The 23,600-nt window shown below is 44.9% G+C and overlaps 1 protein-coding gene across 7 annotated transcripts in view; it reads left to right on the top strand.

Annotated features, from left to right (window-relative positions):
- GRAMD1A (GRAM domain containing 1A) overlaps positions 1-22,649 on the top strand; it is a 104,888-nt gene extending 82,239 nt beyond the window's left edge. For all 7 annotated transcript variants that reach the window (XM_072155080.1, XM_072155079.1, XM_072155081.1 and 4 more), the window contains 12 exons: positions 1,738-1,853; positions 3,196-3,334; positions 4,768-4,969; positions 8,071-8,226; positions 8,338-8,456; positions 12,847-12,986; positions 15,395-15,498; positions 15,918-16,094; positions 17,086-17,170; positions 17,922-18,029; positions 18,805-18,925; positions 21,812-22,649. In XM_072155080.1, the coding sequence (XP_072011181.1) occupies positions 1,738-1,853; positions 3,196-3,334; positions 4,768-4,969; positions 8,071-8,226; positions 8,338-8,456; positions 12,847-12,986; positions 15,395-15,498; positions 15,918-16,094; positions 17,086-17,170; positions 17,922-18,029; positions 18,805-18,925; positions 21,812-21,901 (1,557 nt within the window). In that variant the 3' untranslated portion in view covers positions 21,902-22,649. The remainder of the gene's footprint in view (positions 1-1,737; positions 1,854-3,195; positions 3,335-4,767; positions 4,970-8,070; positions 8,227-8,337; positions 8,457-12,846; positions 12,987-15,394; positions 15,499-15,917; positions 16,095-17,085; positions 17,171-17,921; positions 18,030-18,804; positions 18,926-21,811) is intronic.
- The last annotated feature ends 951 nt before the right edge of the window (positions 22,650-23,600 follow it).

Here is a 23,600-nt window from a genome sequence, read left to right on the forward strand (position 1 = left end):
GACACATCTGCTCCCCCTCCAGACTTCTCTGCTCCCCCTCCAGGCATCTCTGCTCCTGCTCCACACTTCTCTGCTCCTCCCCCAGACACATCTGCTCCTCCTCCAGACACATCTGCTCCTCCTCCAGACTTCTCTGCTCCTCCTGCAGACATCTCTGCTCCCCCTCCAGACTTCTCTGCTCCCCCTCCAGACTTCTCTGCTCCCCCTCCAGACTTCTCTGCTCCCCCTCCAGACTTCTCTGCTCCCCCTCCAGACTTCTCTGCTCCCCCTCCAGACTTCTCTGCTCCCCCTCCAGACTTCTCTGCTCCCCCTCCAGACTTCTCTGCTCCCCCTCCAGACTTCTCTGCTCCCCCTCCAGACTTCTCTGCTCCCCCTCCAGACATCTCTGCTCCCCCTCCAGACTTCTCTGCTCCTCCTGCAGACATCTCTGCTCCCCCTCCACACTTCTCTGCTCCCCCTCCACACTTCTCTGCTCCCCCTCCAGACAGCTCTGCTCCCCCTCCAGACATCTCTGCTCCCCCTCCAGACATCTCTGCTCCCCCTCCAGACATCTCTGCTCCCCCTCCAGACATCTCTGCTCCCCCTCCAGACATCTCTGCTCCTCCTCCAGACATCTCTGCTCCTCCCCCAGACATCTCTGCTCCTCCCCCAGACATCTCTGCTCCCCCTCCAGACATCTCTGCTCCCCCTCCAGACATCTCTGCTCCCCCTCCAGACATCTCTGCTCCCCCTCCAGACATCTCTGCTCCCCCTCCAGACATCTCTGCTCCCCCTCCAGACACATCTGCTCCTCCTCCAGACATCTCTGCTCCTCCTCCAAACATCTCTGCTCCCCCTCCAGACATCTCTGCTCCCCCTCCAGACTTCTCTGCTCCTCCTCCAGACTTCCTCTGCTCCTCCTCCAGACTTCTCTACTCCCCCTCCAGACATCTCTGCTCCCCCTCCAGACTTCTCTGCTCCCCCTCCAGACTTCTCTGCTCCCCCTCCAGACTTCTCTGCTCCCCCTCCAGACATCTCTGCTCCTCCTCCAGACATCTCTGCTCCTCCTCCAGACATCTCTGCTCCTCCCCCAGACATCTCTGCTCCTCCCCCAGACATCTCTGCTCCTCCCCCAGACATCTCTGCTCCTCCCCCAGACATCTCTGCTCCTCCTCCAGACATCTCTGCTCCTCCCTCAGACATCTCTGCTCCTCCCCCAGACTTCTCTGCTCCTCCCCCAGACTTCTCTGCCTTCCCCCTCTAGATTTCTCTGCCCCCTTCTCTTTTTACAGTTGTCTTCTCTACTATCTGCTCTTTCTACTCTGTTATCTCCTCTGTGGTTGGCTCTGCTTTATCACTGATCTGTATCTGCACGTGTAAAGATTACTTACATATCATCCGGATGATGTCATAGATGAGACATGATGTCACTCCCTGTATGCAGATGAGACATGATGTCACTCCCTGTATGCAGATGAGACATGATGTCACTCCCTGTATGCAGATGAGACATGATGTCACTCCCTGTATGCAGATGAGACATGATGTCACTCCCTGTATGCAGATGAGACATGATGTCACTCCCTGTATGCAGATGAGACGCGATGTCACTCCCTGTATGCAGATGAGACGCGATGTCACTCCATGTATTGTAGTTATGAGCTTCTTCCTGGCATAGCTGGACATTGCCTGTAGAGGGCGCTCCCCCTCTTACACATGTTGATGGTGCTATCACTGCTGTATTTTTCCCCCCTGCAGACGCTGTCCCCCCAGGAGTTGTGGCACACGGTGCACCAGTGCTATGGTACCGAGCTCGGCCTCACCAGCGAGGATGAGGACTACGTGTCTCCACGAGAGCTGCTCAATGGCCTGGGGTGAGTATGACCCCCCCCTTCCCCTTCCCAAAACAAGGGTTAGTGGACCCCTCTGTAAGCATTAGAGCTCTGCTAATACTCTTCACAGCTGGGGCTTTGTTACAATTACATCCAGTTTACTCCTCTTGGAGCCAAACCCACCATCAGCGCCTGTCTATATTCTATCCTGATAGTTTGCTACAATGTATCAGTGCAGGTAAAATGAATCACGTTGGAGTCTGTGTTAGTTCATGTCCAATCATATCGCTGCGTATGTATCAACATGATCATGAGACACGGATTTATCATGGACATGTGTCCTCACACTGCTGTGCTCTGTGCTCCACTTCTTTGGTATTCATCCTAGAGCCTACTATAATTTTCAAGCAGAGGGGAGTGACTGTGATACAGCTTAAAGCAGAGAACTCAGAGCACAGCAGTGTTAGGAACCCCAAAGCAGATGGAGAAGTTACCATCCTGGAATATAATCCCAGATTTCACAGTTCAACATACACGAAGGTGTGATTACACAGCTCTCTGGGGACATTGCGTTACCCTGGCTGCACAGAGCACAGAGCACAGCAGTGTCTGGATACATTCACAGTGCACTTGGAGAAGCCACAATCCTGGAATATAAATCCATATTTCTCAGACCTGCTGCTGTGACAACATACACAATGGTATGATTAAACATAACTCTGGGATGATAGGTACCACTGGCTGCAGAGAGCACAGAGCGCAGCAGTGTGAGGATACACCCCCAGCGCAATTGGAGAAGCTACGATCCTGGAAAATAAAGCCATATTTTACAGTCCTGCTGCTACTAACAGCACACACAACGGTCTGTTTAATGAGGTGGGCAACAGCTAACACTGGCTGCAGAGAGCACAGAACACAGCAGGGTGAGATCCCCCTAGCAGAAACCATAATCCTGCAATATATACACAGGTTGCTACTAACAGCACAAACAAAGGTCTGATTACACATCTCTCCAGGGACAATATGTGAGCATGGATTCCCTTTTAATGGGTTTGTGACAAAATAAGAAAACCATGCAGGCTGCGTCAGGTATTGCAGGTACACGTGGACACCCGTCTTTCTTATCCTGGTACATCCCCTTTAACTGTTACACATATCATGTTGTTTCCATTCACTGGTGGGTAACAGAGATCTTGAAGGCTACAATTATAACCAGGGGGAGAATGGCGCTCGGTGCTAGTTGCGACCTGTGTTGCAGCCACTGCTGTTACACCATCACACACCAGGGGGCGCTGTCTTCCTTCTCATGTCCTTTTCATTATTATCCAGAGGCTGCAAAGGTTTAAAAATTTTTGCTTACATAGTCATTTTTGCTTCTTTAAAGTGTCAGCGAGGAGTATCCCGAGGGCCCAGATCTGAGCGACGCCTCCACCCGTAGCGACAACAAGCTGAGCACCAGCCCCAAGCTGCCACCCACCGACTCCTTCACCTCCCTCGCCAGCAGCGCTGATGGTTTACTTACGGTAAGATCTCCCAATGGAGCACCCCCAAGAACAGGGGCCATGTGTCCCCTCATTAAATCAGGGAAGGTCCTTTATGCCTGGGGGATCCCCATGGAGAACTTGGTGCTGCACTATCTCCGTCACACCAATCGCCTTTGTATGTGGCAATAAAGTCCATGAATGGCCCTCTATTGCCTGATGTGAGCCCACCATTGTCCATATGAGGACCATTGGTGATACATGTCCACCAACAATCCCTCTGAGGCCACCACCAATGATACATGCCCACCATTGTCCATGTGTGCCCACCACTGTCCATATGAAACCATTGTCATCCATATACAACCATCGTTTTACATATGAGACCTCTGTTGTAAACAAGAGACCTTCATTGTCCATGTGAGACCGCCACTGTTCATGAGAGACCACCATTGTCCATGTAAGACTCCCACTGTCCACATGAGGCTGCCACAATCAATGCGTGACCATCGTTGTCCATATGAGACCATTGTCAGCTCTATACGATCACCGTTATACAAATAAAGGCTCTGTTTAAAATTTGAGACCTCCATTGTCCGTGAGAGACTGCCACTGTCCATGTGAGACCACCACAATCAATGCGTGACCACCACTGTCCATGAGAGACCACCATTGTCCATATGAGACCCCAACAATCAATACGTGATCACCACTGTCCACAAGAGGCCGCCATTGTACTTACGAGACTGCAACAATCAATGTGTGACTACCATATTTAATGTGTGACCACCACTGTCCATATGAGACCGCCACAATCAATGTGTGACTATTTTCATCCATTAACAACCGTTATTATCCATATGAGGTCTCTGTTGTAAATAAGAGACCACCACTGTTCATGGGAGACCACCACTGTTCATGGGAGACCTCCACTGTCCATAAGAGACCACAACTGACCATGAGAGACCACCACTGTCCATGAGAGACCACCACTGTCCACGTGAGACCACCACTGTCCACGTGAGACCGCCACTGTCCATGAGAGGCCAACTATTATTATCCATACGAGACCCCTATCCATATGATGTCACCATTTTCCTTGTGAGAGCACCATTGTCCAAATTATACCACCCTCATCAGCATTTTATCCATGTGAGTCCCTAATTTCAAATGCACGGCCAACATTTTACCTTTGGGGCCTCCATCCCCAGAACTAAGCGTGACCACCTACCGTTGGGTGATAAAACCTTATGGGAATACGAGTCCTAGTGTGGCAGTATCTCCCTATCCTGGTGGAAACATCTCATGGACTTTTCATACTTGATGTGGGCACTTGGTGTCTTCATACAGGACATAACCTTCATGAGGAGGCGAGAGGTGATGCCCTTGTTGGTGGTTTGGCCTAAGAGGACGGCTTGGTCCACAGCCTTGGTCCACAGCCTTGATCCACAACTGACTATTGTGGTTTCTTTCAGCCGGTAGAAGACATGACCGGACATTCGGAGATGCTCTCGGACTCTCAGTTGGACGGTTCCTCCAGTCAGACCGTGACTCCTCTTTCGGAGATGGCTGGATCGGGGCTGCTGGACTCTTTGCCCGCTCTGGACCTTCTACCTGGAGAAGACCTTCCCACAGACCTAAGCAACAACTCCACCCCCAGCTCCACGCAGGATGAAGGTAAGTCCTGATGATGATGTAACGACTATGAGTTTACTTTCCCGTGTCCGTCCCACCTGTGGAGAGAGCGGAATCTCTGAACGCTCTCGTCTTGGAGGATAATTGATCCTGCAGCTTTGACTTATCATGTTGAACATCTGGCGCTGAGTAACGAGACCCCCTGGAGAAGGCAGTGGGGGTCTCATGGCTGCCAATCACTGTCACAGCATTAGGGTTGTTTGTCTGATCACAGCCGGCAATGGATAATTCTAGAAATACACATCTTCATGGCTGCTGACATGGATGTTATAATAGCGCCTCCTAGTGACAGATGCCAAACTGCAGGCAGTGTCAGGTAATGTAGATAGATCTGTTTAATCGTATCTTTGTGTATTTTGTTAGTAGAAGCAGGACTGTGAAATATGGGTTTATTCCAGGATTGTAGCTTCTTCAAGTGGTCTAAGGGTGTGTCCTCACATAGCTGTGCTCTCTGCAGCCAGTGCTATGTGTTGTCCCCGCAGAGATGTGCAATCATAGCTTTGTGTATGGTGTTAGTAGCAGCAGGACTGTGAAATATAGATTTCTAACCTTCTCCTAGTGTTCTAGCAGTGCTGCACACAGCTGTGCTCCCTTCAGACATTGTTAGGTGTTGTCTCTGGAAAGATTGGCAGTCATAGCTATGTTTTCTTTGTTAGTAGCAGCAGGACTGTGAAATATGAATTTATATTCTTGGATTGTAGCTTCTCTACATGTTGTCGCACTCCTCTGCTCAGAGGGACTCTTGTGGAAAGCAGTCAGAAACCTGCTATATTTATATTATTCAGAGATTAGGGGAGGAGCTCAGTGCAGAGAGCTAAGAGCACAGCAGTGTGAGAACACTCGAAGAAGCCACAATCCTGGAATAAAAATCCATATTTCACAGTCCTGCTGCTGCTACTAACAGCAAAAGACATTGGGGCAGATTTACTTACCCGGTCCATTCGCGATCCAGCGACGCGTTCTCTGCGGTGGATTCGGGTCCGGCCGGGATTCATCAAGGTAGTTCCTCCGCCGTCCACCAGGTGGCGCTGCTGCGCTGAAAAGCATCTGAACGCACTCAAGTTCACCGAGCCGGACCAAGTGAAGGTAAGGGCGTCCCAAGCGACACATTTATTGTTTTAAATGCGACGGTTTTTCCGAATCTGTCGGGTTTTCGTTCGGCCACGCCCCCCGATTTCCGTCGCGTGCATGCCGGCGCCGATGCGCCACAATCCAATCGAGTGCTCGAAAATCCTGGGGCAACACAGGGAAAATCGCCGCAAATCAGAAATATTCGGGTAACACGTCAGGAAAATGCGAATCGGGCCCTTAGTAAATGACCCCCATTAAGTTATGATTGCACATCTCTCTGGGGCAAATACTTATCACTGGCTGCAGAGAGCACAGAGAACAGCAGTGTGAGAAAACATGGAGATGCTACAATCCTTAAATATAAAAAACATGTTAGTAGCAGCAGGGCTGTGAAATAACACACACCAATGACTACACAGATCTCCGGGAACAATCACTAACGCTATCTGTAGAGAGCACAGCAGTGTGAGGACAAGCCTCCAGTGCACCTGGAGAAGGTACAATCCTGCAATATTAATCCATATAACACAATCCAGGTGCTATAAAAAGACACAAAGGTTACACATCTCTCCAGGGACAATACATAACACTATCTACAGGCACGTTTAACCCCTTAAGGACGCAGGGTATTTTCGCTAATTTCTCGCTCTCCATCTTCAAAAATCCATAACTTTTTCATTTTTCCGTGTACAGACCTGTGTGAGGGCTTATTTTGTGCGTAACAAATTTTACTTTCCCATGATGTTATTTATTATTCCATGCCATGTAGTGGGAAGCCGCAAAAAAATTCCAAATGTGGAAAAATTGAAAAAAACTGCATGTGCGTCATGTTCTTGTGGGCTCAGTTTTTACGACTTTCACTCTGCGCTCCAAATAACACCTCAACTTTATTCTTTGGTTCGGTCCGATCGCGGTGATACCAAATTTATATAGGTTTTATTGCGTTTTAATACATTTTCAAAAATTAAACGAATGTGTACAAAAAAGAAAAAAAAATTTTGCCATCTTCTGACGCGAATAACTTTTTCATACTTTGGCGCATGGAGCTGTGTGAGGTGTCATTTTTTGCGAAATGAGCCGACGTTCTCATTGCTACCGTTTTGAGGTCTGTGCAACATTTTGATCATTTTTAATTACATTTTTTATGTCATCTAAAAAGGTGTAAAAGTCGCGTTTTGGACATTTGGGCGCCATTTGCCGTTCCGGAGGTCACCGCCGTCAATAACCGTTTTTATATTTTGATAGATCGGGCATTTTGGGACGCGGCGATACCTAATGTGTCTGTGATTTTTACTATTTATTATATTTTATATCAGTTCTAGGGAAAGGGGGGTGATTTGAACTTTTAATATTTTATTATTTTTTTACATTTTTTAAACTTTTTTTTTTCTTTTTTTTTCCCACTATTTCTTAGACCCTCTAGGGTACATTAACCCTAGATGGTCTGATCGCTCCTGCCATATACTGCAATACTGCTGTATCGCAGTATATGGCATTTCTGCTCACTATACACAGGCTCATTGTAATGCATATGCAGAAGCCATGTATCCTCGGGTCAAACGAAGACCCGAGGCTACCATGGCAACCGATCGCCGCCCCCCGATGACGTTCGGGGGAGCGGCGATCGGAGGTAAGATGGCGGCGCCCATGCGCCGCCAAATTTAAAGTGCCGCCGGCGACTTTGCCGGCGGCAAAGAAAAGGTTCACACCCGCGATCGGTGCAAGCACCGACCGCGGGTGATAGCGATGGGTCTTTGCTGCGATATGCAGCAAAGCCCATCTCTGTATGAAGAAGGCTCAGCCCGTGAGCCTTCTTCATACAACCTTCACAGCTCCGCGGCGGATATATCCGCCACGGAGCGTGAAGGGGTTAAAGGATGGTGACTCTAGATATAACTATATACGTATGTATGTATATACAATATATTACATACACATATATACTGCAGGGTATTCTGGGACTTGTAGTGTATTAGTATAATGTACAAGTTGTATGCTCTGATTTCTCTTAGAAATGACCGGTCTGGGTAAGGAAGCGCTGACCTGTGACCTCCCGGGCCGCCTGCACATCAACGCTGTGTATCACATCAGTGCCGAGCGCCTGCAGCAGGCCCTGACCTCCGACACACGTTTTATGACCGAATTCATGGAGCAGAGAAAGTTCACAGGTCAGTGGCCATCTTTAATGTGTTTCTTCTTGGGCATTATGTGGCCTTTAGTATCTGCGTAGTGTTAACTTCAAAGTCACATCTTCAGTGTCACTTATATTTTCCCTAAAGATGTTGTAATAAACCCCTGGGCCCTGGACAGCGGGGGAAAGCAGTCACGTGTTATCAACTATACCATCCCCATCAATAACCCACTGGGGCCCAAATCAGCACCTGCCGTGGAGACCCAGGTAAGAGAGTGATCTGAATATATTCCAAAAGTTAAAACTGCTGTAATACTGCCCCCTATGTACAGTAATCTAACTACTATAATACTGCCCCCTATGTACAGGAATATAACTACTATAATACTGCCCCCTATGTACAGGAATATAACTACTATATTACTGCCCCCTATGTACAAGAATATAACTACTATAATACTGCCCCCTATGTACAAGAATATAACTACTATAATACTGCCCCCTATGTACAGGAATATAACTACTATAATACTGCCCCCTATGTACAGGATTATAACTACTATAACACTGCCCCCTATGTACAGGAATATAACTACTATAACACTGCCCCCTATGTACAGGAATATAACTACTATAATACTGCCCCCTATGTACAGGAATATAACTACTATAATACTGCCCCCTATGTACAATAATATAACTACTATAATACTGCCCCCTATGTACAGGAATATAACTACGATAATACTGCCCCCTATGTACAAGAATATAACTACTATAATACTGGCCCCTATGTACAAGAATATAACTACTATAATACTGCCCCCTATGTACAAGAATATAACTACTATAATACTGCTCCCTATGTACAAGAATATAACTACTATAATACTGCCCCCTATGTACAAGAATATAACTACTATAATACTGCCCCCTATGTACAGGAATATAACTACTATAATACTGCCCCCTATGTACAGGAATATAACTACTATAATACTGCCCCCTATATACAAGACTATAACTACTATAATAATGCCCCCTATGTACAGGAATATAACTACTATAATACTGCACCTATGTACAGGAATATAACTACTATTATACTGCCCCCTATGTACAGGAATATAACTACTATAATACTGCCCCCTATGTACAAGAATATAACTACTATAATACTGTCCCCTATGTACAAGAATATAACTACTATTATACTGCCCCCTATGTACAAGGATATAACTACTATAATACTGCCCCCTATGTACAAGAATATAACTACTATAATACTGCCCCCTATGTACAGGAATATACCTACTATAATACTGCCCCCTATGTCCAAGAATATAACTACTATAATACTGCCACTATGTACAAGAATATAACTACTATAATACTGCCCCCTATGTACAGGAATATAACTACTATAATACTGCCCCCTATGTACAAGAATACAACTACTATAATACTGCCCCCTATGTACAGGAATATAACTACTATAATACTGCCCCCTATGTAAAGGAATATAACTACTATAATACTGCCCCCTATGTCCAAGAATATAACTACTATAATACTGCCCCCTATGTACAGGAATATAACTACTGTAATACTGCCCCCTATGTCCAAGAATATAACTACTATAATACTGCCCCCTATGTACAAGAATATAACTACTATAATACTGCCCCCTATGTACAGGAATATAACTACTATAATACTGCCCCCTATGTACAGGAATATATCTACTTTAATACTCCCCCTATGTACAAGAATATAACTACTATTATACTGCCCCCTATGTACAGGAATATAACTACTATAATACTGCCCTCTATGTACAGGAATATAACTACTATAATACTGCCCCCTATGTTCAAGAATATAACTACTATAATACTGCTCCCTATGTACAAGAATATAACTACTATAATACTGCCCCCTATGTACAAGAATATAACTACTATAATACTGTCCCCTATGTACAAGAATATAACTACTATAATACTGCCCCCTATGCACAGGAAAATAACTACTATAATACTGCCCCCTATGTACAATAATATAACTACTATAATACTGCCCCCTATGTACAATAATATAACTACTATAATACTGCCCCCTATGTACAGGAATATAACTACTATAATACTGCCCCCTATGTACAAGAATATAACTACTATAATACTGCTCCCTATGTACAAGACTATAACTACTATAATACTGCCCCCTATGTACAAGAATATAACTACTATAATACTGCCCCCTATGTACAAGAATATAACTACTATAATACTGCCCCCTATGTACAGGAATATAACTACTATAATACTGCCCCCTATGTACAGGAATATAACTACTATAATACTGCCCCCTATGTACAGGAATATAACTACTATAATACTGCCCCCTATGTACAAGAATATAACTACTATAATACTGCCCCCTATGTACAGGAATATAACTACTATAATACTGCCCCCTATGTACAAGAATATAACTACTATAATACTGCCCCCTATGTACAGGAATATAACTACTATAATACTGCCCCCTATGTACAGGAATATAACTACTATAATACTGCCCCCTATGTACAAGAATATAACTACTACAATACTGCCCCCTATGTACAGGAATATAACTACTATAATACTGCCCCCTATGTACAGGAATATAACTACTATAATACTGCCCCCTATGTACAAGTCTATAACTACTATAATACTGCCCCCTATGTACAGGAATATAACTACTATAATACTGCCCCCTATGTACAGGAATATAACTACTATAATACTGCCCCCTATGTACAGAAATATAACTACTATAATACTGCCCCCTATGTACAGGAATATAACTACTATAATACTGCCCCCTATGTACAGGAATATAACTACTATAATACTGCCCCCTATGTACAGGAATATAACTACTATAATACTGCCCCCTATGTACAAGAATATAACTACTATAATACTGCCCCCTATGTACAGGAATATAACTACTATAATACTTCCCCCTATGTACAAGAATATAACTACTATAATACTGCCCCCTATGTAGAGGAATATAACTACTATAATACTGCCCCTATGTACAGGAATATAACTACTGTAATACTGCCCCCTATGTACAAGAATATAACTACTATAATACTGCCCCCTATGTACAGGAATATAACTACTATAATACTGCCCCTATGTACAAGAATATAACTACTATAATACTGCCTCCTATGTACAAGTCTATAACTACTATAATACTGCCCCCTATGTACAGGAATATAACTACTATAATACTGCCCCCTATGTACAAGTCTATAACTACTATAATACTGCCCCCTATGTACAGGAATATAACTACTATAATACTGCCCCCTATGTACAAGAGTATAACTACTATAATACTGCCCCCTATGTACAGGAATATAACTACTATAATACTGCCCCCTATGTACAGGAATATAACTACTATAATACTGCCCCCTATGTACAGGAATATAACTACTATAATACTGCCCCCTATGTACAGGAATATAACTACTATAATACTGCCCCCTATGTACAGGAATATAACTACTATAATACTGTCCCCTATGTACAAGAATATAACTACTATAATACTGCCCCCTATGTACAGGAATATAACTACTATAATACTGCCCCCTATGTACAGGAATATAACTACTATAATACTGCCCCCTATGTACAGGAATATAACTACTATAATACTGCCCCCTATGTACAGGAATATAACTACTATAATACTGTCCCCTATGTACAAGAATATAACTACTATAATACTGCCCCCTATGTACAAGAATATAACTACTATAATACTGCCCCCTATGTACAGGAATATAACTACTATAATACTGCCCCCTATGTACAGGAATATAACTACTATAATACTGCCCCCTATGTACAAGAATATAACTACTATAATACTTCCCCCTATGTACAAGAATATAACTACTATAATACTACCCCCTATGTACAGGAATATAACTACTATAATACTGCCCCTATGTACAGGAATATAACTACTATAATACTGCCCCCTATGTACAGGAATATAACTACTATAATACTGCCCCCTATGTACAGGAATATAACTACTATAATACTGCCCCCTATGTACAAGAATATAACTACTACAATACTGCCCCCTATGTACAGGAATATAACTACTATAATACTGCCCCCTATGTACAGGAATATAACTACTATAATACTGCCCCCTATGTACAAGTCTATAACTACTATAATACTGCCCCCTATGTACAGGAATATAACTACTATAATACTGCCCCCTATGTACAGGAATATAACTACTATAATACTGCCCCCTATGTACAGAAATATAACTACTATAATACTGCCCCCTATGTACAGGAATATAACTACTATAATACTGCCCCCTATGTACAGGAATATAACTACTATAATACTGCCCCCTATGTACAGGAATATAACTACTATAATACTGCCCCCTATGTACAGGAATATAACTACTATAATACTGCCCCCTATGTACAAGAATATAACTACTATAATACTGCCCCTATGTACAGGGATATAACTACTATAATACTGCCCCCTATGTACAGGAATATAACTAGAATCCCCCATAATATCTTTACATTTTTTTCTCCTAGACTGTGACGTACTGTCTGAAGGGGTCGCTCTGTATCCTGGACACGCAGGTGGTCACACAAGGCATCCCCTATCAGGATTATTTTTATACCGCTCACCGATACTGTATCACCAGCGTGACCAAGAGCAAAGCACGGCTGAGGTATTGAGCTGTTGTGTCAACATTCCCCCATACTACAGATGTCTCCTGACAACTTGGGATGAGCCCACTCAACACTCCCACCCTCCATTGCTCATCACGTAGCCCCCTCATTCTTCTGCCCTACAATATGATTGGCAGCTCTATCTAAGCACCTGCTCACGGAGGCTTAATGAGAAGTCTGACAGAAGATCTCAACCAAACTGACGGAAACTTTATGTCCCAAGTTTTTGGAGATGAGCAGACTCAAAAATTTAGGACACAAAATTTGGCTGAGGAGCAGCCAGTTAGGCAGCTTTACTGCCCTAGAAAACAGCCATGGCTGTTATTGGCCGGATGGGAACTTGGGGGATTGGCTGCTCAGAACCTAAAGTTCAGAGCCGCTCATCTCTGTTTACGACCACTTGACCATCCATACAGTATGACCATGATGAGCTGTATGATTGGACAGCATGGATCACCACCCATACTGTAGGGTCGTATGATTGGACCACATTCATAGGGCCATGGAGAGTCTTATGATTGGACCACATCCATTGGGCCATGGAGAGTCTTATGATTGGACCACATCCATTAGGCCATGGAGAGTCTTATGATTGGACCACATCCATTGGGCCATGGAGAGTCTTATGATTGGACCACACTCATAGGGCCATGGAGAGTCTTATGATTGGACCACATTCATGGTGCCATGGAGAGTCTTATGATTGGACCACATTCATTGGGCCATGGAGAGTCTTATGATTGGACCACATTCATGGTGCCATGGAGAGTCTTATGATTGGACCACATTCATGGTGCCATGGAGAGTCTTATGATTGGACCACAGTCATAGGGCCATGGAGAGTCTTATGATTGGACCACATTCATGGTGCCATGGAGAGTCTTATGATTGGACCACATTCATAGGGCCATGGGGAGTCTTATGATTGGACCACATCCATTGGGCCATGGGGAGTCTTATGATTGGACCACAGTCATAGGGCCATGGAGAGTCTTATGATTGGACCACATTCATGGTGCCATGGAGAGTCTTATGATTGGACCACATTCATTGGGCCATGGAGAGTCTTATGATTGGACCACATTCATGGTGCCATGGAGAGTCTTATGATTGGACCACATTCATTGGGCCATGGAGAGTCTTATGATTGGACCACATTCATAGGGCCATGGAGAGTCTTATGATTGGACCACATTCATTGGGCCATGGAGAGTCTTATGATTGGACCACATTCATTGGGCCATGGAGAGTCTTATGATTGGACCACATTCATGGTGCCATGGAGAGTCTTATGATTGGACCACATTCATAGGGCCATGGAGAGTCTTATGATTGGACCACATTCATTGGGCCATGGAGAGTCTTATAATTAGACCACATTCATTGGGCCATGGGGAGCCTTATAATTGGACCACATTCATTGGGCCATGGGGAGCCTTATAATTGGACCACATTCATTGGGCCATGGAGAGTCTTATGATTGGACCACATTCATTGGGCCATGGAGAGTCTTATGATTGGACCACATTCATGGTGCCATGGAGAGTCTTATGATTGGACCACATTCATGGTGCCATGGAGAGTCTTATGATTGGACCACATTCATAGGGCCATGGAGAGTCTTATGATTGGACCACATCCATTGGGCCATGGAGAGTCTTATGATTGGACCACATCCATTGGGCCATGGAGAGTCTTATAATTGGACCACATTCATTGGGCCATGGGGAGCCTTATAATTGGACCACATTCATTGGGCCATGGGGAGCCTTATAATTGGACCACATTCATTGGGCCATGGAGAGTCTTATGATTGGACCACATTCATTGGGCCATGGAGAGTCTTATGATTGGACCACATTCATTGGGCCATGGAGAGTCTTATAATTAGACCACATTCATTGGGCCATGGGGAGTCTTATAATTAGACCACATTCATTGGGCCATGGGGAGCCTTATAATTGGACCACATTCATTGGGCCATGGGGAGCCTTATAATTGGACCACATTCATTGGGCCATGGAGAGTCTTATGATTGGACCACATTCATTGGGCCATGGAGAGTCTTATGATTGGACCACATTCATTGGACCATGGGGAGTCTTATGATTGGACCACATTCATAGGGCCATGGAGAGTCTTATGATTGGACCACATTCATTGGGCCATGGGGAGTCTTATGATTGGACCACAGTCATAGGGCCATGGAGAGTCTTATGATTGGACCACATTCATAGGGCCATGGAGAGTCTTATGATTGGACCACAGTCATAGGGCCATGGAGAGTCTTATGATTGGACCACATTCATAGGGCCATGGAGAGTCTTATGATTGGACCATATTAATAGGGCCATGGAGAGTCTTATGATTGGACCACATTGATAACCTTCTGACCCTTGTATTGTAGGGTGTCCTCGGAGATCGTTTACAGGAAGCAGCCATGGAGTCTTGTACGAGGCATTATCGAAAAGAATTCCTGGAGTGGGATGGAGGAGCACTTTAAACAGCTTGGTAGGTAGTTTTCTTGGTTTGATGGACCTTGATTGGCTATAGAGCTTGTATATAGTAGGAGCTGATGGACAATAGTGTCCTACTTCATATCCTTGTAAAGTGAGGTTGGATCAAACAATCCGATTGGGTAAAATTGTTTAGTCAAGTAAATAATTGATTTATTTGGTCACTTTTAATAATCTCAGCTCACACCAACTTACCTTAGATGTTCTCCACTAAACCTGGTACCAGGCATTTTGTCATCTGCTATGGAACTCATTGGTATTGTGGTTGGTGGTCAAGGAACTAGTGTAAAGGTTAAGGAACCATGATACACCCCCGAGCCCTGCTTCTTCAAATAGAGTCTTCTTCTCTTCCATCTCTATTGTACTATGATACTCATATTCGCTCCCTTGCTTCTCTTCTATTTACCCCATCAGCGGACGCAGTGGTCAAGTTAGAACAATCCTGCGTGGAGGAGCTGGGGGTCAGAGAAAAGCCAGCATTACGGCGCCGGAAGAGGACTCTGAGCTGGAAGAACCATCATGTGGACCCACTCAATACGGTCACTCCACCGCTTGACAATGTGAGGGCAAACCGTCACTCCAGAACATCAGGTATGAATACTTCGTGTGTTATAGTCATGGACACCCATCTATCTTAAGCTTCACAAGGAGCCCATCATAGGAGGTGACTATATAGTAGATGTAAGATGGTTTATGAGTGTCCAACAAGGGCCATGACCTCCATCAGCCAATATTGTGTGGGTTTTTCCTCCATTGTTGACCACTCATGGCCTCCATCATTGTGTGGGTTTTTCCTCCATTGTTGACCACTCGTGGCCTCCATCATTGTGTGGGTTTTTCCTCCATTGTTGACCACTCGTGGCCTCCATCGCTGTATATTGACCAGTTTTTGTTAGTTTGTAAGTTTCCCTTCATGGAGATTCCATATATTACCCATGTTTTCAAATTGGCATATGTAGGGCCAAGTGTACAAGGGCCCCTGCAGTAGTAATGAGTGAGGCAGAGGAGATAAGGTTTGTATTGTTCTGCAGATTACTTCTGCTTTTATGATGAAGATAAGCTTTACGGCTTAGAAGTCAATTTAGCAGAAATCCATAGGAAGTAACCGGTCCAATTACTGCTCGCTGTGGTAACTGTATCCAGGTGATAATACAGGAGAGAGGATATTGACTTTAGTTTTGGTCATGGCTGTTAACACTTGTAGGGCTGAGCTGATGAGAATCCTTATATGGTCTGGTTAAAGACCTACCCATCTCTATACTTTGTTCTTATACAGAAGAAGATTGCTATTGAAGCTTTTAGGCCGTGAAAATCCTGTCTCCATTAATATAGGAGCCTGTTGTTGAATATCCTATGTTGTTGCCTTCCATATCAGAGGTCCTAGGTTCAGGACCCAACAGAGACATGTTATAAAGTGGACAAAAATATTCCGAAACATCATCTGGGCAGTTAAATTAGAGGCATTTTAAGGTCTGCGGAGGAGTGGATTCTGGGGTGAAGATTTGGTGTCCCTAAAATGTGAGTAAAATTTGATATTTCGCCTCATCTACTCATCACCTTCTCTCCATCTGGCCCACCACAGGCAGCGTCTCCTCTCAGCTCTCCCACCTGTCTGACAGAGGAACATCTCAGAACATCCCCACGGCTCTCTTCATCATCAGTATTGTGTGAGTAACAAATCCACCTACCTTCTACCTACACACAAGAAGGGGGGAGGGATATCTGACACCAAGCTCCTTGCTTCAAGGTTGGCTGCATGCGTTGGCGGAGCACCATCTCCACTGCAGATAGCACGACACAGAAATATACCGCAGTGCCGTGCATCTTCCGGGAGACCATGTCTGCTGGTCCACTTCTCACCATGGAGACAACACTTTGTTGGGGATAGAATTGGATGACGGTGCTTTAGTCTTAAGTTGTTTTAGGAATGTGATGTGTGGGCTTATATCTGTACCGATGAGTATGCGTGGTAATTAAGACATGAGGAACCCAAGACTAAGATCTCCTAGGATTGAAGATTCTTCTTAAAACTCACCGTGATCCACAAGGACCATGATTATTATTGTTAATGAAGGGTTTCATGTCCTCCTGTATTGAGCTTAAAGTTAGACTACTCAAGGTCCCAATGTCCTTTCCTTGGACAGTAGGTAGGACATAAGTCTGATCTGGAGGGTAATGGTGGTGGCCACATCTCCTGCACCATCTCCTTATGGTTCGATGACTGGGGCACCTTATCTGCCCGTAACAAGAAGTGAGTCAACCCTTATTATTTCCACTTACATGTGGCCATCACCTTATGTTCAGACAAAAAACACTCTTCTAAGAAGGTAACGATGGGAGAAGGTAAAGATGAGATGGGACTTTTGTTGGCCTTGACTTTTGATAAAATGTTCACCTAACTTTTTATTTGGATTGCAGGTTGTTGGTCCTGGTGGTCCTTAATATGATGCTCTTCTACCGCTTATGGTCTCTGGAACACACTGCTCGAACCTTCCAGACATGGCAGAGCTACGCTGTGTCCCAAGGGTAACTATCACTCGCTATCTTCTCTGTGAACCTCAGTGTCATTGTGAAAGTCCGAACTGAAAGACCCATCATATACTATATGACACCCATTATCACATTTCATCTGTGTCCCTGAATAGTTTGTTTTTTGTTTTCAAATCCATCTATTCCAAAGATATGGAGCATGAAAATTCATATTAGTGTTTGCTCATACTAGGCATAGACACACCCCCGAGGAACTAGCTCCTCCCTCCTTGGCTAGTATGAGATCATTCACATCTAAACTTCCGCCGGCCATAACTTTTGAACAGTTGGACAGATTTTATTAAAAATAAATGCCAAATTTTGTGGGAATCACACAAATTGTTTAAATCAACATTTTGTACTTGGTGATAGTTCCCCTTTAAAGGAGCTGTCCCTGAATCCTCCCACCCCAACTTTCTTTTATGTTCCTGTATCGCTGCCAATGAAAACTTTGTAATATTCATAAGTCATTGCCGGTCCATTACAATGGTCTTAATGTACACGTGTGTTGTTACATTGTATCAGCTATCCGCTTAATGATTCCTTTATTCCATTTGTAATTGTTTTATTTGTATAAATGTATCACTTTACAAAAAAACTTCACAAAGAGGAAATGGCTTGAGGTTTTAGAAACTTTTTTTCAATCAAAACAGAGGAGATGAGAAGAATGTTGATGTCTAAGTAGTCAACCAATATGGTTGACTATCATATTTAGTAGCAAAGACCCCCATATAGTGATTAGAGCCCTTACAGTATCTTCCTCTAATCGTAGGAGGTTTCCTCAGACGTCGGCAGATTGGGCAGAAATACTGGAGCTTCAGAAACGTTTCCACAACGCGGAGGTTCAGAAATGGAAGCAAACGTTGCGGACTTCAGTCCAGCTGCTAGATGAGGTGAGTGGGGGGGTGGCAGGGCAATGATTGTAGGGGTGTACTTGAATTTCTGTAATGATCATCTATGCTTAGGACAGGTCATGAAAATAATTTTTTTGAGTGTATAGTAGTATAGGGACACAGAAACTGGCGGGCTACAGAGGTGGAAGATGATGGGGGAGAGATGATGGGAAATGATGATGGTGCAGGGAGACACTGGTGGAAAATGATGGTGGAGGGAGACACTGGTGGGAGATGGTGCTGTAGGTAGACACTGGTCTGAGATGATGCTGGAGGGAGATACTAGTGGGAGATCGTGCTAGAGGCAAACACTGGTGGGAGATGGTGCTGTAGGTAGTCACCGGTCTGAGATGATGGTAAAGGTAGGAACATGTCACCAATGATGGTGGAGGGAGACGCTGTTGGGAGATGATGCTGGCGGGAGATACCAGTGGGAGATGATGTTGTAGGAAGTCACTGCTGGGAGATGTTGCTGGAGTGAGGCATTGCTGGGGATTTTATGTTGCAGGGAGACCCTGGTCGGAGATGATGCGGGTGGGAGACACTGGTGGGAGATGATGTTGTAGGAAGACACTGGTGGGAGATGGTACTGTAGGGAGACACTGGTCTGAGATGATGGTGAAGGGAAGCACACATCTCCAATGATGGTGGAGGGAGGCACTGGTGGGAGATGGTACTGTAGGGAGACACTGGTCTGAGATGATGGTGAAGGGAAGCACACATCTCCAATGATGGTGGAGGGAGGCACTGATGGGAGATGATGTTGTAGGAAGACACTGGTGGGAGATGGTACTGTAAGGAGACACTGGTCTGAGATGATGGTGAAGGGAAGCACACATCGCCAATGATGGTGGAGGGAGGCACTGGTGGGAGATGGTACTGTAGGGAGACACTGGTCTGAGATGATGGTGAAGGGAAGCACACATCTCCAATGATGGTGGAGGGAGGCACTGATGGGAGATGATGTTGTAGGAAGACACTGGTGGGAGATGGTACTGTAAGGAGACACTGGTCTGAGATGATGGTGAAGGGAAGCACACATCGCCAATGATGGTGGAGGGAGGCACTGGTGGGAGATGATGTTGTAGGAAGTCACTGCTGGGAGATGTTGCTGGAGTGAGGCATTGGTGGGGATTTTATTTTGCAGGGAGACCCTGGTCGGAGATGATGCGGGTGGGAGACACTGGTGGGAGATGATGTTGTAGGAAGACACTGGTGGGAGATGGTACTGTAGGGAGACACTGGTCTGAGATGATGGTGAAGGGAAGCACACATCTCCAATGATGGTGGAGGGAGGCACTGATGGGAGATGATGTTGTAGGAAGACACTGGTGGGAGATGGTACTGTAAGGAGACACTGGTCTGAGATGATGGTGAAGGGAAGCACACATCGCCAATGATGGTGGAGGGAGGCACTGGTGGGAGATGGTACTGTAGGGAGACACTGGTCTGAGATGATGGTGAAGGGAAGCACACATCTCCAATGATGGTGGAGGGAGGCACTGATGGGAGATGATGTTGTAGGAAGACACTGGTGGGAGATGGTACTGTAAGGAGACACTGGTCTGAGATGATGGTGAAGGGAAGCACACATCGCCAATGATGGTGGAGGGAGGCACTGGTGGGAGATGATGTTGTAGGAAGTCACTGCTGGGAGATGTTGCTGGAGTGAGGCATTGGTGGGGATTTTATTTTGCAGGGAGACCCTTGTCGGAGATGATGCGGGTGGGAGACACTGGTGGGAGATGATGTTGTAGGAAGACACTGGTGGGACATGGTACTGTAGGGAGACACTGGTCTGAGATGATGGTGAAGGGAAGCACACATCGCCAATGATGGTGGAGAGAGGCACTGATGGGAGATGATGGTAGAAGGAGACAATGGTGGAAGATGGTGGTGGAAGGAAGCACTGGTGGGAGATGATGGTGTAGAAAGTCACGGATGGGAGACTCATGGTGGAGGGAGACACTGGAGGGGGAGATGATAATGGAGGGACACGCTGGTGGGAGATAATGGTGGAGGGAGACACTGGTGGGAGATAATGGTGGAGGGAGACACTGGTGGGAGATAATGGTGGAGGGAGACACATGTGGGACATTATGGGGGAGGGGGACACAGGTGGGACATTATGGTGGGCTACAGTGGGGGCTGATGAAATGCAAAAACCTTAACTAATAATAGTTAACAGTAGTTATAACTCCTTGTATTAGCAATTATTATGGGTTTGGGGTAGAAATGGACGGCTACATAATTGTGGCCATAAATGGTGGTCAGAAGGTTGTGTATGGCTTCATGCTCATTAGATTTATTTTGGCCGCACCCAACCAATTTAGTTGGGTCTGTCTGACCATCTAATGTATGTGGTGGCGTCTATCTCTTCCCCAGGTGAGAAGTATCAGGCTATTTGGTTCAAAGGGGAGATAAGGCACTGTCCTTTCTCCCTATCCTTGGCTCCTCCGAGTATGTATGTACCGAGGTCAGGAGAATAGCTTTTAGTCTAATGTCTATGGCCAACTTTTTTATTTTACTCCTTGTAGAATCAGTTTTGTGGACCTTGAAGGATTTTCTCAGCTTACAGTAAAACCCACTGGTGGATGGATCGATGCTTCTGGTCCATGGAGAAGCTCCTATGACCATTGTTGTCCAGTCACTGGCCTCAATGATTATTTGGACATGTGCAATGACACTTTTCTTGCACAGTGTTGGGTTAGTGTTTGGCCCATAGTAGTAGGTAGCGTGTCCACTTCTAATCTAGATGGGACCAGAGGTTGAGGGTACAGGATCACAATGAGGATAGATGAGTATCTTCTTCCCCTTCCCTGGTCACCAGTTTCCGGTTTGTAGATTCATGGTGTTGCAACTGAAACAATCCTTCTTATTTTCCAGATGAGGTCCTCCTTGCAGAGGCTACAGCAGGGGGTCTTGGTGAACGATGCCACGAACACACAAATTCAAGAAGAAGACGCGCTGTCATGACCCCTGGTCTCCTTACACAATTCCTATGGGACATTTCTACTGAATAGGAGACCATTTACCGAGCAGTTTTTGGGAGAGCGTTTACTCTCGGAGACAAGTTTGGTGACCCGAGCGGTGGACAGCGCTGTAGCCAGCACCTTGGTGTAGGAAACAGTGGGGCCGGATACGATTTCCCTTCAAGCATATCAGTTATGGGGGCACAAGTCCAGCCGACTATGAGACGTACAATAAGCTGCTTGGTTACTCCCTACGTGAGAGCGCATCCACTACTCACCGATATTTAAAGATATGGAATATCAAAGGGAACTTTTTAACGTTTTCTTTTAGTTGAGACATTTTATTGTTTTTTGTTTTGGAGAGAAACTCTTAAAGAAACATGAACCTTACCACAGTTTTTGGTTGGAATTCCCACCAAGGATAGAGACGGCACGGACAACGTGGAGGACCATGATCGCTGTGGGGCAGGTTTCCCATGACGCAGATTTGGTATTCCTGGACCTAGATGACTACCTAAAACTTGCCTTTCTGGGTTTTTTCCTCTATAGTATAACACTCCCAAGGAACCATCCATTGTGGCCCCATCACTCGGCACAATGTGTTATGTTTGAGATTTTTTTTTCCCTTCTAATTCTAGAGTAGATTCTTATATCCTGGCCTAGCGGTGGTCGTTATATCTCCAAATCATCACTGTGATTCTAACTTCTGACTGCAAACACATTCCTGCTAATGAATTGAAATCCTCCCCCCCCCCCCCCCAAAAAAAAAAAATTCCAGAATGTAGAGTTTTATGGAGGTATTTTTTGTAGAAAGCACTTAGTGCGATGATACTGAGAGCTGAAACCCGCGTGCCTCTCTTGCAGTCCATGAATGTTATCCCGAACCGAAGTCTCCAATGCTTCATACTCTCCAGAGCGAACCAGTTTTATTCTAGAATTTTTAGGTATTTATTTTATTTCGGGCCTCTTCTCCAGCAGAAGAGAGGCTTTTTATCGGCCATGTCTCTCGCAAAACATTTTTTAAAGTGAACCCATTCCCTACAGAGTTGGAAGCAGCAACATCTCCAAGGGAAACAAACTTGGCTCCTTCAGGGTACATGGAAGAACATCATTACAGTCACTTAGATATGTTTGAGGGTTGTGGCTTGGTCGGTTGTTGATGGACTTTTCACTCTGTTCGAGTGATGTCTTCATGAATCGCACAATAGCATAGAGTTGCATCCATTTTGAGATTCTGGGCATCTCATTTATGGTGCCATTGTCTCCTAGTCCTACCCTTGCACTGTAAAGAGGTCCTTATACCTCCTCGACCAACTGCGACGCTTTCCAGGTATTGTTCTACTGGTGGCGTTAACGAATTGGTGGAGCTGCACCATTTAAGGGTTGCAAAGGTCTACCGTAAGAGCTTTACATGCTTCCATGTAGATAAAGGAGGTCATCTTTAGATCCTTCACCAAAAGGTTGACTGTTGGTTCGTACTGGTGGGAACTCACCCAATGTTTCAGAACTGTGCTGGATGCAGTTCTTGAATAGAAGTAGAGATTCCACCACCACCAGTACTTGACTACTTCTAAAAAATCACACAAGTAAAGACCTCCTTCGACTCATTGGTTGCTTCCACTTGTAGGTGATGGGACCACTTTAAGGGAGCCTTCATGATTGGTTCATTAATGTCCCCAGTTGTATTATTTAGACCAATGTTA

Source organism: Engystomops pustulosus, chromosome 6, assembly GCF_040894005.1.
Source record: "Engystomops pustulosus chromosome 6, aEngPut4.maternal, whole genome shotgun sequence".
Lineage (NCBI taxonomy): Eukaryota > Metazoa > Chordata > Amphibia > Anura > Leptodactylidae > Engystomops > Engystomops pustulosus.